This window comes from Melanotaenia boesemani, chromosome 17 (assembly GCF_017639745.1).
Source record: "Melanotaenia boesemani isolate fMelBoe1 chromosome 17, fMelBoe1.pri, whole genome shotgun sequence".
NCBI lineage: Eukaryota > Metazoa > Chordata > Actinopteri > Atheriniformes > Melanotaeniidae > Melanotaenia > Melanotaenia boesemani.
The window spans coordinates 5,349,264-5,366,573 of NC_055698.1; the positions used below are offsets into that span (position 1 = coordinate 5,349,264).

General features: G+C 43.2%; 1 protein-coding gene across 2 annotated transcripts in view; it reads left to right on the forward strand.

Annotated features, from left to right (window-relative positions):
• Window positions 1-17,310, forward strand: part of trappc9 (trafficking protein particle complex subunit 9) — a 273,450-nt gene that overhangs the window by 5,353 nt on the left and 250,787 nt on the right. The window contains exons 3-6 of one of the 2 annotated variants that reach the window (XM_042011968.1): window positions 2,658-2,803; window positions 3,817-3,942; window positions 7,223-7,249; window positions 8,394-8,515. In XM_042011968.1, the coding sequence (XP_041867902.1) occupies window positions 2,658-2,803; window positions 3,817-3,942; window positions 7,223-7,249; window positions 8,394-8,515 (421 nt within the window). The remainder of the gene's footprint in view (window positions 1-2,657; window positions 2,804-3,816; window positions 3,943-7,222; window positions 7,250-8,393; window positions 8,516-17,310) is intronic. The other variant, XM_042011969.1, reaches the window with a different exon arrangement.

Genomic DNA, 17,310 nt, shown 5'->3' on the forward strand with positions numbered 1-17,310 from the left:
GTGAGAGAATTCTCTGCGGTGGATTTTGAGACTCCCCTGACGCCGCAGTGTAACGAATCTCACCATTGGTTGACTAATCTGTCAATCAAATTTCCGAGTGTGATTGACAGATTCATCAGTCAATCAGTTAATTCGATAACATTACATGATCTACAACGAGGGAATGTAAGATAAATGTGTTACTTACAGGTTGTGATTGTTGCGTCTCCTCCATGTCTGCCCGCTAGTTGGACTTTAACTACCATGCTCAAATAGCAGTATTAGCTCTGCGACAGGTCTAAAAGTGTGGAGAAAATGTAAGGAGCAGTATGATTGGCTGAATGCAAACACACCTGATTGACCGATGAATCTGTCAATCACACTCGGAAATTTGATTGACAGATTAGTCAACCAATGGTGACATTCGTTACACTGCGGCGTCAGGGGAGTCTCAAAATCCACCGCAGAGAATTCGTAAATGCACGTTCAGCAATTCGTATAATCTTACAAGTGTGCCTCAAAATTATATTTGTGAACCACAGCGTGTGCATTTGTGAAACAGATTGTGTGCATTTCCGATTCTGAAATACGAATACAAACCAGAGCGTGTGCATTTGTGAAACACCTGGCGTGAGTTCATTCTTATTGAGACTGATCTGGCCTCATAGAAAGAGGTCCTGCCCCCTCCACACTCCTGGTATCCCGGCCTGTCTCCTGGTATCTCCTCCATGCTCTCCACACTGTGCTGGGTGACACAGCAAAGTTTCTTGCCACAGCATGCATTGATGTAACATCCTGGATGAGCAGGTTTGGGATTGGGAAGTTTGGGTGAATGACACAGCGGCCTCATGATGGACGTCATGTTACCTCTAGTGGTGAGGGTACTGGTAGTGACTGGACGTATTGCACCAAGTCTTCGGAGTGTGTGTTTAGTAATCCAGGAATTATGGAACACTGAATTTTTATAAGACACTTTCAGAGTGCATGAGCAGATTTTTAACGGGAAGAGCAGTTCGAACTCAGAGCATATAAACAAGGAAACTAAGTAAAAAAATCTATGCACTTGATTGAAGGCACTAACATGGCTCCGAAGTTTTCAACAGTTGTTGAATCCCGAGCTTCTCTACAACCAAATGCAGCTCAGACAGATGCATCAGTCTAAATACTCTTTTCTCCTCGTGTTAGGGAAATTTAGCAGATTTTCTTGTCAGTTTTTGGCAGATTTGTCAAGCAGGCTGTGTTTGTTATTATTGCTAATGTTAGGTCAGCGTGACAACGGTTAGCTGTTCCTCTAAGATTAGTTTTGTTATAAAGTTACCCAGTGTTTACAAGGAAGATCTCGCACGCTTCGTATGTCTTATATTAAACTAACATTCAGTGCATGACAGCTTTGTAGCGCAACTTTTTCTTTAAAGTTTTACAGCAGCTGATGAAAGAGGAAAATCATGAACAACAGTTTCATGTAAGCTGGAAACTCTTATGTTCTGTCACTGCATTGATTCAGACTTTGTCAAAACCCACATAGCAGTTCATCTCAGAACTGGTTCAGTTCCACTTCTCTGGGCTTGGGTGCAAATCTTTTGGTATTTTCTAATAAAAAGATGATGAATTAACAGAAACAGATGTTGAGCAGGTCTAATAATGGTGACGAGGCAGACACTCTAAAAATACAAGAGACAGATATTCACAATGCTGTAGATGTGTCCGACGGCCTCTTTCTTATAAATAGTCGCTCAATATAATTTTTTTTCCACGAAATTAATACAATTATTAAGAAATTACTAAGAAATTAGGTCTTGACATTATACACTAAACCACAGTGGGATTATTTCCTTGTATTTAAATGAGAACTCATTTTAAAATGATCCTATTAGATATAAATTATTATTTATAGCAAACATAAAGCCCTGAAACCAGCTGAAGGCTTTGTTAGGGTTCACTGAAGGAGGAGTTGGTAGTTTGGATGCCAAGCTGCTGAGGATGATCCCAACTTCAGAGAATATTTGGGATTGGGAAGTTTGGGTGAATGACACAGCGGCCTCATGATAGATCTCATATCTTATTTATTTGTTTATTTATTAGATCATTCATTGCCTTCCAGCTTGGCATAGTACTGCCAAAACATACAGAAACAAGACCTTTGTGTTAGCTTCTGTAGTCCACGGAGCATTAGTCTGAATTTTAAAGGTGTTTGTAGTTCCTTCCTTCTAGATTCAATAACTATGAAACTTCACCTTGAGTCCTTGATCACCTGCTGATCCTCTTTATTGTCTTTCCTTGACCTTCCCAGACTTTGAGGGCTCAAATGTCTTGCACACTTATTGAAATTTTCCCTTAATGCAGTTAAATTTTCTTTGTATCCTGATGAAGCTGCTCCCATCTTTGTCTCATTGTGCAGGACTGATAGGCCTGTTCATACCATGTCTTGCTCTGCTTCTGCTCTCCCAGCCCATTTATCCCCTCTGTAACTGACTGATGCGTCTACTGTCCTGGTCCCATGCAGCAATAATTTATTATAGTGCAAACTCAAGAACTTCCACTTAGTAAATCAACAAAAAGTTATCCAAGAGACCCCCCCCCCACACACACACACACCAAAAAATACAGTAGAGTTATCCGATTCATCCTGCTGTTGTCTGAATAAGTGTTTCTCCTCCTTCCGGCTGCTTTTCCCACAGGCATTACAAGAAGCGCTGCCAGGGACGAATGAGGAAGCATGTTGGAGACTTGTGTCTGCAGGCAGGGATGCTGCAGGACGCGCTGGTCCACTATCACATGGCTGTGGAGCTGCTCAGGGGCGTAAATGACTTCCTCTGGCTTGGTGGTAAGCCTAGAGGATGCATAATATGAGGCCTTCTAATAGGCTGGGCAATATATCAAGATTTTCAAATATATCGAGACTTTATCAGACGCAGTATAGATGGAGGGAATATCATTTATATCGAGACAGCTTGTTTTGAGTTAAAAGCATCTTTTCTTTTGCATTTTGCACAGCTGTATTATTGTTATGGTCATTGAAAAGTATTTTTCATTTATTTTATTTTAGGAGCATTTAATTTAAAATAAAGGTACTTTAATTTCAGTCAACTGTTTTAATGCGCATGTGCTGCTGATCCTTAATCCATTAATTAAATACCACTAGGGGTCTGAATCTAGGAAGTCCTCCCAGGACTACTTTAAGAATGTTGTTGGGTACGTTAAAAACAAAGAAATGCACAATTATGAACTGTGATGAAATAATGAGGAAATTAATGAGTTGTCAGTAATCCAAATATATAAATTAATTCTGCAGAAACTCTGTACTGTATTATTTAGGTCCTGAAAACATTTCAGTCCTTTGTTCTGCCACTGCATAAATACAGCATCTGCCCCAGCAGAGGGAAGTAAATGGTTCCTCCGTAGAGGAGTCTTTGAGGAAGCTGAAAGGAACTAATAGTGGAGGCTGAACTGGTTCCAAATTGAAAGGGCAGGCACACAGGCTGCAGACAATTTTAGAAATTATTTCCGTGGGAAAGGGTTGCATCCCATCTAAGTGACCTTTTATAATGTGGAACAGCAGCTGTGGAAAATTATAATGCCTGTTGTTCATAAAATTTTGAGACCAAATTTTTTTTTTTTTTTTGGCCTTAGATGTGGATATATAGAGCTATAAATGTAGACTTTCATCCATATCTTTTGAACTCATCCTCACACAGTTCCTCCTCATAAACTATTTCTAATTTTCTTTACTTACTGCTTGATTTATTTAATTTTCTGTGCTTAATTCAGAAAACTGAAAAATTAGATAAGCAAAGAAGGGAGCAGATTCTTCTATTGTTGTCTTTTTCTTTTTTGCAGCTGCATTGGAGGGATTATGTTCAGCCTCTGTCATATTCCACTACCCCGGAGGCACAGCGGGGAAGATGGCTGGACGCAAACCGAGTATCTCTCAGCCAGCAGATGCAGGGAAACGCCACAGACCAGGTGAGTCCATCCCGCTTTTAACAGCCGGAAACAAACACTGGGACCTGTGAATGACTGAGAGTGTCTGTAGACTGGAAGCCCAAACTTTGCTCTATGTGTGCTTTGTATTAACTTAATCTTCTGCCACTGCTGAAGGCTCTGTTGTTTATACTAATGAACGCTTAATTACTTTATAACCTTCAATTAACACACTGTGACATTAATGTGATATTAATGCGGCTTTATTTATGTCTTCAACTAATACAAACAAGTAATGAAAACAGGTCTTTAATTATCATTTTTTGATCCATTAAAAACTATAAAAAGATTTAAGGAGCATTAAAAAGTCAGAGGAATAAATTTATGAGAAAATCATTACAATTTTTAAAATCAGTGATCTGCATATTTACCCAACTACAACGCAGAATTTTGACAAACGATTCAACCACGGAGAAATTTCCATGTATAAAGTAAAAAGGGTGCAAGGTGCCTGTGATATCTGATCCATCAGATGGCACCACAGCCAGAAACACCATCCATCCAGAGCAGATGGAACGTCTTGCTTCTGGGAAGCATTTAGTCAGCGCTACAAAATGGAATTATGCTCACAAATAACTCTTTACTCTGCAAAGAAACCTCATGTTAACCTTGTCCAGAAGAAGTGTTGACTTCTCTGGACTCAGAGGCATCTTGGGTGGTAAATGGAAAAATAAATGTGGACTGTGGTCAGACCAGTTCCAGATTTTTGTTGGAGGAAGCTGTGTGATCAGAAATGAAAAGGACCGTCCAGACTTCTCAGCAACAATTCTGAAATCCAGGCTTCATGATGGTGTGTGTGTGGGATGTATCTTCTTGGCAAAGTTCATTTACTGAGCATGCCTGTGATGGCAGATTTTACAGCAACATATGCTGTCTTCATGGCCACATCTTTTCCATAGATGTCCATTCAGTTTTCAACAAGAAGATACAGAAACACATTCTGCACACACATTACGGAGGCATGGGACGGCCCTGTGCTGCTGCACACCTGAAGATGTATGTGGAAGAAGAAAGTTGGGACAACAAAACACTTGAATATTTAATGAGTTTTGCAAACAGTTTTTATGTTTCCCAAGAAGGAATTGCAAAATTATAAAGTAGTAAAAGCTTACTGATCCCAGCTTTGTTTTATCTTTTTGTTCATTTTAGGAATTTGCTTCAGGCCTAAAATGCTAAAAGTATTTATATTAACAAAGTAAATTAAACTGATAAGACAAAAAAATTAAAGATATTGGGTTCAGTTTGTCTACAATGAATTAAAATCAAATTAATTATAGGTTTTTTATAAGGATTTTCCATACTGCCCTTACTTTTTCAGTCTGGGTTGTAAATTAAAGCCAAAACATGATGGAATGGCACGACTATAGGAATCACTTTTGAATACAAAGGAATGTAGCTGTGACAAGTAAATACCGTCACCAGAGCTTATCGTGTCATCTTCAGCCACTCTGCCCTCTTCAGAGAACTGCTGCTCACTGGATATGTTCTCTTTTTCAGACCATACTTTGTAAACCCTAGGACCGGTTGTTCAAAAAAGTTAATCCTGATAAAAGCTATCCGGATTTGGGAATCCCATTTTTCAGGATGGAGGATCATGTAAACCATCTTACTTTGATCCCGGTTGTTCAGAGCAGCATTGGATTGGATCACCCTGATCCAGAATCCCGTTTTTCAGGATCAAATCCAAATTTTCAATGTGGTTCCGGCCATGTGAAGAACAACAGGTAGAAGAGACGGTATGAGGTCACTTTAAGTACTTTTCCCTTTGCGACAACACACAGGAAATCATGAACATCCACTTCTGTGTATAATTATATGACTTCTCATCAGAGCCACAACAAATATAAAACTAATCCGTTAACAACTACATTGTGGATATTTCAGGAATGTCCTAATTAAAAAAAGCGCAATGTCCCTCTCTGTGACGATGTTAATGACGACCTGAGCCCCGTGTGGAGGCCCAACCTCTGGCTTTCTGTCAGAATGGGGGACGGACGGGACGTGTAGTGAGGGATGCATCGTTAGATTTCTGACAGGTTCTTTTCTGATTAAGTAGTGATGACTGACAGGAAGATAGATCATTGTATGTGTGTTTGTTATTGAATTTGGGGGTGTATTTCATGGGGACAAGATGTTTATTTTATTTATCTTTGCTTTACTATGCTGAAAGGCTTCATAGGTAGACTGCGCCCATTTTAACCACTTTATTCCTGTAACGGTTAAACACGTCAGGTGCAAAATACAATTATAACCATATGAACCGAAAAAATTCTTTGATCAACTGTTAGGTTGTACCCCATGTTCTTCCTGAGATCCGCCTTGTAATCATACCGTCTGCTGGGATCAGGATAATCCTGTTTTTTTTTTTTTTTTTTTTTTTTTTTGGTCTAAGTTATCTGGATGCTTCTCAAAAGTTTTGAACAACCCAAACCAAAGGTTTTATCCGGATAACAACCAGGATTGGATTACGCCATCCAAGCCGGTTTCAGAGTCCGGTTTTCACTTTTGAACAACCCATTTTCAAGATTTGATCCTATCTGATAACCAAAAATTCAGTTGGATTACGTTTGAACAACCGGGCCCTGGAGATGGTTGTGAATGAAAATCCCAGTAGATCAAAAGTTATCAAAAAACTCAGACCAGCAACCATGCCAAGTTCCAAGTCACTTAAATCCCCTTTAATCCCCATTCTGATGCTCAGTTTGACCTTTAGCAACTATTGACCATGTTTACATGTTTACATTGAGTTGCTGCAATGCAGTTGGCTATTCCCCATCTGTTAACAAGCAGTTAAACAGGTGTACCTAATAAAGTGGCTGGTGCATGTAAATGTAAAGTGTAGATGGAACCACTTTAAAGTACATACTGTATAACTTCGCCAGTAAACAGCAATGTGTCGTAAAAATAGATCAGTCAGTTCAGTTGGATGTAAAGTCAGAGTTAATGTGTATTAATGTAACTACAATATAAACACCGTGAGAGTGGCAGTGGGCTGTAATGACAGCTGCTGCAGTTATGGAGACAAAATAAAGTAGCTTTTTCATAAAATAAAAAAAAGATATCCCCAATGAAATAAATATATATTTGTGGAAGTATCCTGTGTCCCGTCTTATTTAACCCATTGCTTCATTGCATAAGTGGCAGCTACATGCTAACTGTTGAGAAAGGATCTTTGCTAGCACAGCTGATTGTTGGGACTAACACTGCTAACACTGCGCCTTGCGTGATGGAGTGAATCTGCATTTTTTCTCTCTGTCTGTAGGGGCTCAGGAGGTTCTCATTGACCCAGGTATGAAATGTCTAACCAACGTAGCTCTTTTAGATGCCACTGTCCCTGTTTTTTTTTTTTTTTTTTATTTCTTTTATTTTTATTTGTGGTCACATGAGCCCTGTTTACTTCCTTTTGATGCTATCACCACCTTGATTTGTATAGTTTATTTTAAAACTCATTGAGGATTCACCATTCTTTAAGTTTCTTCAATTTCCAGTTTATTTTTCTCTTTATTCTAATTTGTCATATCCTAAATCTAGTTGTGATACAAGCTTTTCCAAATCATTGAGAAGTAGTCTAAGAATGTAATGTAGTTCTGTCAGAGCTCCTGCAGGTGGCAGTCAAACATCTGTTTAACTTCCTGTTTGTTAAATGTTGCTTAAAGGGATGTTATCAATGAACACACTTTTTTTTTTTAAACTAATTATCTAATTCTATGATGTGATATGTTTTAATAACTTCTCATCTCAGCTGTTGCTGGTTTATAGTTAAAAAAAATCAATACCTATTTTGTCACATTGCTTGTTCTTTTTGCCAAAGAAATGGTGCAGACTAGCAAATCATTATTCACACAGAAACATCACACTGTTGCTATGGACACAGCCCCGTTTCTAGGCAATAAGCTCTCAGTTTCATTTGTATTCTAATCAGATTTGGCTTAAAGAAGCACCACACTGTTGCTTTTGAGCTATTTCAGGTACCAGTTTATTTGTGGCTCAACATTAAGCTACTTTTTTTGGAGGCATTACATCTTTATAACTCTGGGGATTGTAAAATATTCATTTTTTTTTGCTTTTTATTGATTATGGGGTTCAGCTGGTCTCAATTTAATGTTTGCATTTAATTTTAAAGGAATCCACTCATTGAGTTTTATTTAAACATTTTTTATCACCTTTTTCTTTTCCTTGATCCCAGACATTTGAACAACGTGCTATGTCTTATTTATTATACAGGAGTAGTCAAAGGTTTGGGCGCACTTACAAACAAAATAAATAAATAAATAGTAGTTTTCAAGTTTTGACTGATAGTGTACATATGTTTATGCATGTGGTGATGGGAGGTCAGGAGAATCTTTAAGGACTTAGTGGTACATTTAAAAATTCTCTTTGCTTTGTTTTCATGTTTCCTTTGCTTAACTTATTCCGTCCTGTTTTGGATATAGGTGCCCTCACAGCCAACGGCATCAGTGCAGACACCAGCACTGAGATTGGACGAGCAAAGAACTGCCTGAGTCCTGAGGACATTATTGAGAAGTACAAAGAAGCCATCTCCTACTATGGAAAGGTACTCACCTCATAAAAAGATGTATGAATGTATATACATGAGAAACAAGTGTGCTTGTCCTGTGTAAATAATAAATGGTGAGGGTATTTATTGGTCCTTTAAATATCTTGACTATTGAATTTTTAATAAAAAATGTATTAGAAGGTATTAAAAATACATATTTAATATCCAGACCAAATTAAACCAATAATATTACCACTGCAGCAGTGGGTGAAAATGGGCATTGTTCACGTTGCTTTGCAGAGAGACTGGAGTACAGAATAGACTTGAATGTGGGAAGAATGGAGCGGGAGATAGACAAGAGGTCGGTGCAGCGTCCACAATGATCTGGGCTCTGCATTGGTCTGTTATGCTGAAGACGGAGCTAAGGAGATGAGCCAGATGAGGTTGATTGGGCATCTAATAAAGATGCCTCTCTGGTGAGATGTTCTGGTGATATCCCAGTGGGAGGAGGTCCCGAGGGAGACCCAGGACACACTGGAGAAACTACTTCTCTTAGCTGGCCTGGGAACACCTTAAGGGTCCTCTGGAGGAGCTGGGAGAAGTGGCTGGGAAGTCTTGGCTCCCCTGCTTAAGCTGCTGCCCCTGTGACATGACCTCCGATAAGCAGAAGAAAATCGATGGATGTAGAATAGATTCTGATGAAGTTACCAGGCAACCTGAAGACATCCCAGAGGCTACCCTTTACCTGGCTGAGATGCATCAAATGTCCTCATTGTAAACCTTTATCTCATTATTTACTCTGGGCACATTCACACTGGTGCTGTTTGGTCTGCTTTAAACCAACTTTGATCCACTTCCACAGATAGTGTGGTTTGTTTGGAGCAGTGTAAATGCTCATGATGTGGACTTTGATGTGGACCAAAGAAGCATACTCTGGTCCGCTTGAAAACCAGGGGTCTCAATTCACTTTGCAAGTGAACCCTGCTGTGGTTCGCTTTAGTGTAAAAGCAAACGGACCATCCAGTAAACCAAAGAGAGGAAGTGATGTGGCTGCCTCTCCTGCTGCTCTTACTGGACAGATTATCCTGAAAATACCAAAGTAAAAAACAGAAATACCAAGACTGAATAAACTCTGTGTTGCTGCATTGTTTACTTGTGCGAGCCAGTTGAAGGGGGAGTGGAGGTGATGATGAAATTGATACTACAGATAATGGAAAAGGCTTTAAAAAGTCTGTTTTTGCAGGTAAACTCATTTTTAAAACCCAGGTTAAACACTACTTTTTATGTATCAGTAGAGCCATCATCTCACTTTGGAATACAGAGATCACCTTGGTCTTTTTTTCTTAATGACCACTTCCTGCTTCTCATACTTGGCTCTGAATGGTTTCCTGGATCTCCTTCTGTGCCTTCCATCGGTGTTCATAGGCAGCTCTCATCTTTTGGTCCTCCTGCCGGGCAGAGTAGGCTGTCGACATTAAGTACAGAACGTTTTAGTCTCGTCTACATTAGCACGGGGACTTTCTGTAAGGATGGTGACTTCCACCTTCATCTGTGCTGCTTCAACCACTGACTGCATGAATCCAGAGCTGAGATGTGGAGACCCCTTGCTCCCAGAATCCTTTGCAAGGCATTTGGTGTCTTTCTTTCTGTGGTTGACCCAGGTGATGCTGAGGCAGTTGTACCTCAGTGCTCAGTTTCAGGACGATATTTTCAAGGAGAGTGTAGTCTCTGAGGGACAGTATCTATCCTGAAGACCTGCCACACATAAACATGTTGTCCCCCATGTTTTCATCTTCTTTTAAATGTTTTTATTTTACCTTTTTATTTTTATTTTTTATTATCTCTTGTTACCTTAAAATCTGTTGTAAATGTTTTTTTATTGACTGTGGAGCACTTTGTTGAAATAAGCTATTTACGTAAACCTGACCTCGATCTTCCAACAGATAACATCAGATTTACATGTGAGGAAGTTGGAGACTAAATTGTTGAGATAGATGACAAGTGAAGTTACAAACATTTAGTGCTTTTCAAGGGTGAGTCAGATGAACTTGGATGACTCGGCAGTTTTGTGCAACTTCTGGCCTTTTTTTAAATTTTTTATTTTTTTTTTAAATGCTGCAGATATTGGCTGCTATGGCTAAATAATATAATTGGCATTTTATATTTCTTGGCTTGTTTCTGAAGTTTAGTTGCTTATTTTGGCTTCATTCCCATAAGAAGTTTGTCCTCCTGTTCCTGGAGGCAAACTTCCACCTCCCTCACTTCCCCATAGACATGGAGTTAAATTATATTGTTTCCAGACAACTAAATATTCCAGATTTTTCTTGAAAGAAATGACTGCTCTCTCCTCTGGACCCAAATTAAAAAGAGTTGTCTAGACTATTATCAGCAACTGATCCCAAAGAAAGGTTCTGTGTTGGTTTGGGATTGTACCAGTGCTCTCATCACTAAGCAAAATAACACGATTGACGGTTTCTGCAACTACTTTTAACACATCTAATATGTACTCTCAACACATAAATGTGCTGAATGCTACACTGTAGTCCGAATTTCTTCTATATTTTCCATTTCTGCACATGGGGGTATATAAAAGCTTTACTAACTCTACAGAAATAATTGTATATTAGTTGCAAGGAATTTGTTAGCGCAGTTTCAAAATGAAGATTTTAGCTTTACAGTTTCATCTTTGTGCTGTTGTCTAACATGGCTATAAAAACAGCTGCATTGGTTATTTATTAGGGCTGGGTTTAAAAAATCAATTTATCGATTTTAATTGATTCAAAGAAAAAACAAATACAATATTGATTCATAAAACTTGGAAATGGATTTTTTGTCATTCCTGGTAACGTGACCCTACTCTTGAGTGACTTACCAAAGCTCGGCGAGATCTTAGTTTACACAACTGGTTTCCTGTGTGGCCTCCGTCTAAAATCAGCTTCTCATGCTGAGATAATGTCACATTCAGATGTTTTCCTTCACCAGTGTGGATTATATTCATCTATGAAGTCTTTCGCAGCTTATTACTGCTGACATTAGCAGCCAATGCTAAGACTGCGGGCAATCATATTAGCAGCTAATGCTAACGGGTGCTGCCACGTTCCACAACAGGAAGTGATGTCAAGGGAAGACTTAAAAATCTTGATCAATGAAATTATACAGTTGAACATCTTTATTCATTACATGGTGGAATGTGTGGAGAAGAAAATAAGGTAATAATAAATGGAAATCAAAATCTTTAACCCATGGAGGTCTGGATTCAGAATCAAAGTCAAAATAAAAGCGGAAAGATCAGATCACAGGCTGACCCAACGTCTGTGGAAATTCCCCAAGACACTTCAAAATGAGCTTCACTAGTGTATGTGACCTCAGCACGCCTGTATGCACTCCCTACAACATCTGGGCATGCTCCAGATGAGACGACAGATCCTCTCCTGAGGGATCTCCTCCCAGATCTGGATCAGGGCATCAGTAAACACGTGGACAGCTTGCGGTGCGATGTGATGGTGATCAATGGAACGACACATGATGTCCCAGAGGTACAGGACTGGATTCAGGTCTGGTGAACGGGCGGGCCAGTTCATAGTATCAATGTTTCGTCATGCAAGAACTGCCGACACACTCCAGTCACATGAGGCCGAGCATTGTCCTGCATCAGAAGGAACCCAAGTCCCACTGCAGCAGCATATGGTCTGAGGATCTCATCCCAGTACCTACTTGCAGTCAGGATACCTCTGGCTAGCACATGGAAGTCTGTGTGGTCCTGTACGTAATTTTGTAGGGCTCTGGGAGTGCTCCTCCTGTTCCTCCTGCAGACCCCTCCGCATCTCCTAGTATACTAGCTTGTCTCCTGGTATCTCCTCCATGCTCTCCACACTTTCCTGGAAAACACAGCAAACATTTTTTTTTTCTTAACTCTATAATTTTTATTACAGTTTTCATATACGAACATTTTCATCTGTTGCTCCAAATCCATATTTATAAGAATGTGAAATTCAAGTTGCTACGACCAAAAAGTAGAACCAGTGGAAAACAAAAACATACAAAATAAAAACAAAACAAAAATACAAAACAAAGGTAGAGATATTGTTGGTTGTGGCTGTCCAATATATAGTCCATGAATATGTATGTATTCAAACTATTTCTTTGATGTCACATGTCCACTTTTCCCACTTGTCAAAACAAAAAGTTTTTGTAATCATAGGTAATTTGTTTCACTGTATAAATGTCAGTAGTAATGTTCAGTTCTGTTATAGAAGCCAGTTTCTTTTTTTTTTTTTTTTTTTTTTTTTTTTTTTTTTTTTTTAACTTGTCTTGTCCAGCATCGTTGCAAACAGAATGATTGTCTGGCTGCTGTCTGGTGCTGGGCAATTTTACTCTATCAAGCAGGGATTTATACTACATGTATAAAGTCCCTCTTGATGACATGAAAAACTTTATTAAATCAGACTCTTAATGCTGGACTCGACCGGAGGGGACAGAGAGAGAGAGAGATAGAAAAGAAAGTAGAGAGAAGAGGGAGGGGAGAGAGAGGGACAGAAAGGGTGTGGGGAGTGCGGGTGGGGACTTAAAACATTATACAGAAAACCATGTAATCCATACTACTTGCAACATATATAGCTAAGATCATCCTGGCCAGTAGGTCATTACACAACTAGTTGATAATAGTAACAATAATAATAATCACAATAATAGTAATAATAATAATAGTAGTAGTAATAATAATAAGAGTAAGAGTAATAATAATAATAAGAACAGAAATAAAAAAAAAAAAAAGAAAAAAAAATATGATAATAGATATAAGTGAAACTGCTGTATTCAAGAACACGCGCAGAGAAACCTGTGTGGATATGCTGGAGAACTCGGCCACATGGCGACGCAAAGACTGTGTGGAGACGTTCAGGAAGGAGTGACCATGCAGAGTGATCATGCAGATGCCACCTCACTTGAACAGAGGCCAGAGTCAGGCCAGCGGTCCCGAGACCCAGGCCACCAGCCCCCCCGTAGGCTACAGATCCCGACCGGTCCACAGAGACGACCACTCGCCCGCCCAGGAAGGCAGCAGCAGGAGACCCCAGCAGGAGCCGCCCCGTGGACACAGGGCACCGGCCCCGGCAGGCCGAGGCCAGCAGTCCCCGACCCCCCCGGGCACCGGCCGCCCGGGACAGACGGGGCAGAGGGCCCGGGCCCAGGAGCGCAGGGACACCCCCCACCCCCACAGGCCAAGGGCCAGCACGCCACCCGGGGGGACCCGGCCCGCCCAGACGGCCACCGCCAGAGGCCAGCCCCACACCCCAGCGCCCAGCCGCACACCCCGAGAACCAGTCCTGCCCCCCCCCCAGACCAACACACACAAACACACACACTCTCCTTCCACTCCTCCATTCATCCTCCCACACATACACCATCCAACCCTTACATACTCTGTCCTCCCACACACACACACCATCCTTCCACCATCCATCCTTCCACACACACACCATCCTTCCACCATCCATCCTCCCACACACTCACCATCCTTCCACCATACACTCTCCCACACCTACCCCATCCTCCCACACACACATCATCCCTCCACCACTCATCCTCCCACACATACACCATCCTCCACCTTCACACCTCCCACACACACACACACACACACCATCCTTCCACTACCCATCCTCCCACACATACATCATTCTCCTACACATACACCGTCCTCCCTCTCCTACACCAAACATCCACCTTCACGTACCCCATCCTCCCACACACACACACACCACCCCTCCATCACCCACTCTCCCAAACATACACCACTCCCCCACACACACACCATCCTCCCTCCCATACACCATCCATCCTCCTGTACACACACCATTCTTCCACCATCCATCCTCCCACACACTCCCCCTCCCTGCACCATACATTCTCCCACACATACCCCATCCTCCCCCACATACATCATCCCTCCACCATTCATCCTCCCACACCCACACCACCCCCCCTCCCACACACCACACATCCACCTCCACACACCCCACCCTCCCACACACACACACCATCCCCCCACCACCATCCTCCCGCCACCCCACGCAGCGGGGGGACAGCCCCAGCCAGGAGGCGAGGAGACACGAGCCAGGCCCCCACCCCCCCCCCCCCCACCCCGCCCCAGTCCCCCACTCCCCACCCCCAAAACAGCACCTTCCCCCCAGGGCCAGCAGCCAAACCCCCCGGGACAGCCCGCCCACGCCCCGGGCCAACGCGACAGGCCACCCGCCCCGCCCCCGGGCCATCCATGGAGACAGGGGCGCTTGAAGACCCCATCGCCCCTCCCTCCCCCACTAGTGAGGGAATATATTATGTGCTGTTTGCAATTAAAAAAAGAGGGTTAAAATTGGGGGGCAGTAACTGCATTGAGGAGGGGGTGGGGCCACCTGAGCAGTCCCACCCACCTGACCTCGCATGTTCCACCCCCCAAAACGTGTTTGTATGTTGCAAATGTTATTTGTGCTCAGTGACTAAGTGGAATTAAAAGCTGGGAGGCATGCTGCCGCTCGGCGAAGCAACGGGGCCACTATGATGACCCCCCCTGCCCCGCCCAGCGCAACAAGCACACCCCCCACGGCCCTACCTGTGTATGTAGTGAAGAGTGGGGAGGGGAGGGGTCAGGAGATGTAGGTCCAGAGGGGGGTAAGCCTCCCCCCTGGAAGACGACCCGCCAGTGGCTTAGGGCGCCCCCGTCCCCCGCCGGCCCCGAAGGGCGTCACAGGCCCAGAGCAGGCACCCCAACCCAGGCACGCCACGAACCCCCCCAGGGGCCAGCCACCAGCCCAAGGGGCCACTTTCCTCTTTCTGAGTGGGAGGGGGGCGAGGCGAAGGAAGGGAACCCCAGGCCCCCGCCCCCAACACCCAGCCAGGGCGCCCCCCAGAGGACACGTCCTAACCCCCTGCAAACGCACACACTCCCTTTTTTTTTTTTTTTCTCCCCAGCCACTCACACACACTCTCACACACCTCTATATACCAACACCTCAATACGTGCACATACCTCCACACACACACGTCACGCACATACCTATAAACACACACACCGGTGCCCACATACACACACACTCTCATACCCCTCCATACACATACACCACTACACACACACTCACATACATACCTGCATATACACACAAGCACCTCCATACATACTCACGCCTCCACCCACTCCTTCACTCCTCCACACACACCTCGACCTCCACGTGCACACACTCATATATACATACCTTCACACACACCCACATCCCACATAGACCTCCACACACACACCCGCACACTACTCACACACACACATACACGCACACACCCAGACCTTCATACACACCCACACACACATACGGCACACACGTCCCTCTACACCCACCCACACACCAGCATACCCACAGACACACACACACACACACCCACACACAAACACACCCCCACCCAGGTTCCGGGGCTGCGACCAAGCACCAGGGCACGGACCAACCCCCGGCACGGCACATCCGGACGGGCCCAGCCCCCCCCAGCAGCGGCAGACCCCCCACCCCCAGGAGCGGGGGGAGACCCGACGCCCCAGAGCCCGGGGCCCCCACCCGGCCCACCCCGGGCCCGACCGGCCACCCGGCCAGGGGCCGACGGACACCGACCCAGGCACCCCGGCTGCCACCCCCCACCGCCACGAGGCAGCCCCACCCCGGGGCCCACCTAATGCCGCCCGCCCAGACCGGAACCCCCAGCCGACCCAGCAGCGGAGCAGCCTAGATCCCCACCCAGGAGACAACCGGAGACCTGAAGCCACCAGGGACCCCCCACCCACATCCGCCCCCATCCCAGCGAAGCCGCAATCCTCCACCTACATTAAGTGATGTAGCCAGTCACAGGGGACCAGAGGGAATGAAAGTCATCTGACTGGTTCCTGGAGGAGGCAGACATTGTCTCAATGCTGATGTGATCTAACAGGAGATTTCTAAACTGCTGGATAGACAAATTATTCTTATCTTTCCAGTTCACAAGAATAGTTTTCTTTGCGATGCATAAGACTGCGAGGACCAAGTTTATGGAGTGTATTCCTATGTTGGTGTCACCCAGGTCGCCCAGTAGGCAAAGTGTGGGGTTTGCAGGAAAACTAGTTTAAAACCATTTTGAGAGATCTTCACACACCTTAATCCAGAACCTTTGGACAGGTGTGCAGGACCACAGCGCATGGATGTAGCTATCAGAGGTGTTCTCAGAGCAGTGTGGGCAGATATCTGATGGTGAAAGGCCCATCCTGAACATCCTGTGTCCTGTATAATGAGTTCTATGGAGAATTTTGAATTGTATTAGTTGTATATTTGAATTCTGAGTCATTTTAAACGTGTTTAAACATATTTGTGACCATCTTTTCTGATCAAAGTTATTAGATAAATCATCTTCCCATTTTGAAGTCGGGAGAGATATCCTGTCTTCTAGCTTTGCAAGTAATCTATATATTTTTGATAATAATTTTGGAGTATTATGATTCAGGAATTCTGCTATTCTGACAGGAAGCTGCAAGTCTAACTGTACAGGGGTATACTTCTTACATATAATTGATTTTAGTTGGTGGTACTCTAAGAATTTATTGCTGTTGATTCCATACTGTGAGACAATTGTGTTGAAAGATACAAAGTTTCCATTTTCTATTATCTGTCCTAACTGTTGTATTCCTTTAGTCTTCCATTGAGTGAAGTTTATCATCTTTTTGTTCTGCAGGATGTCAGGGTTGTTCCAGATGGGTGTAAGTCTACATGGAAAGAGGGAAGATCTGGTTATCTTACAGAATTCCCACCAAGCCATTAAGGAAAAACGGATGTTAAGGCTTTTAA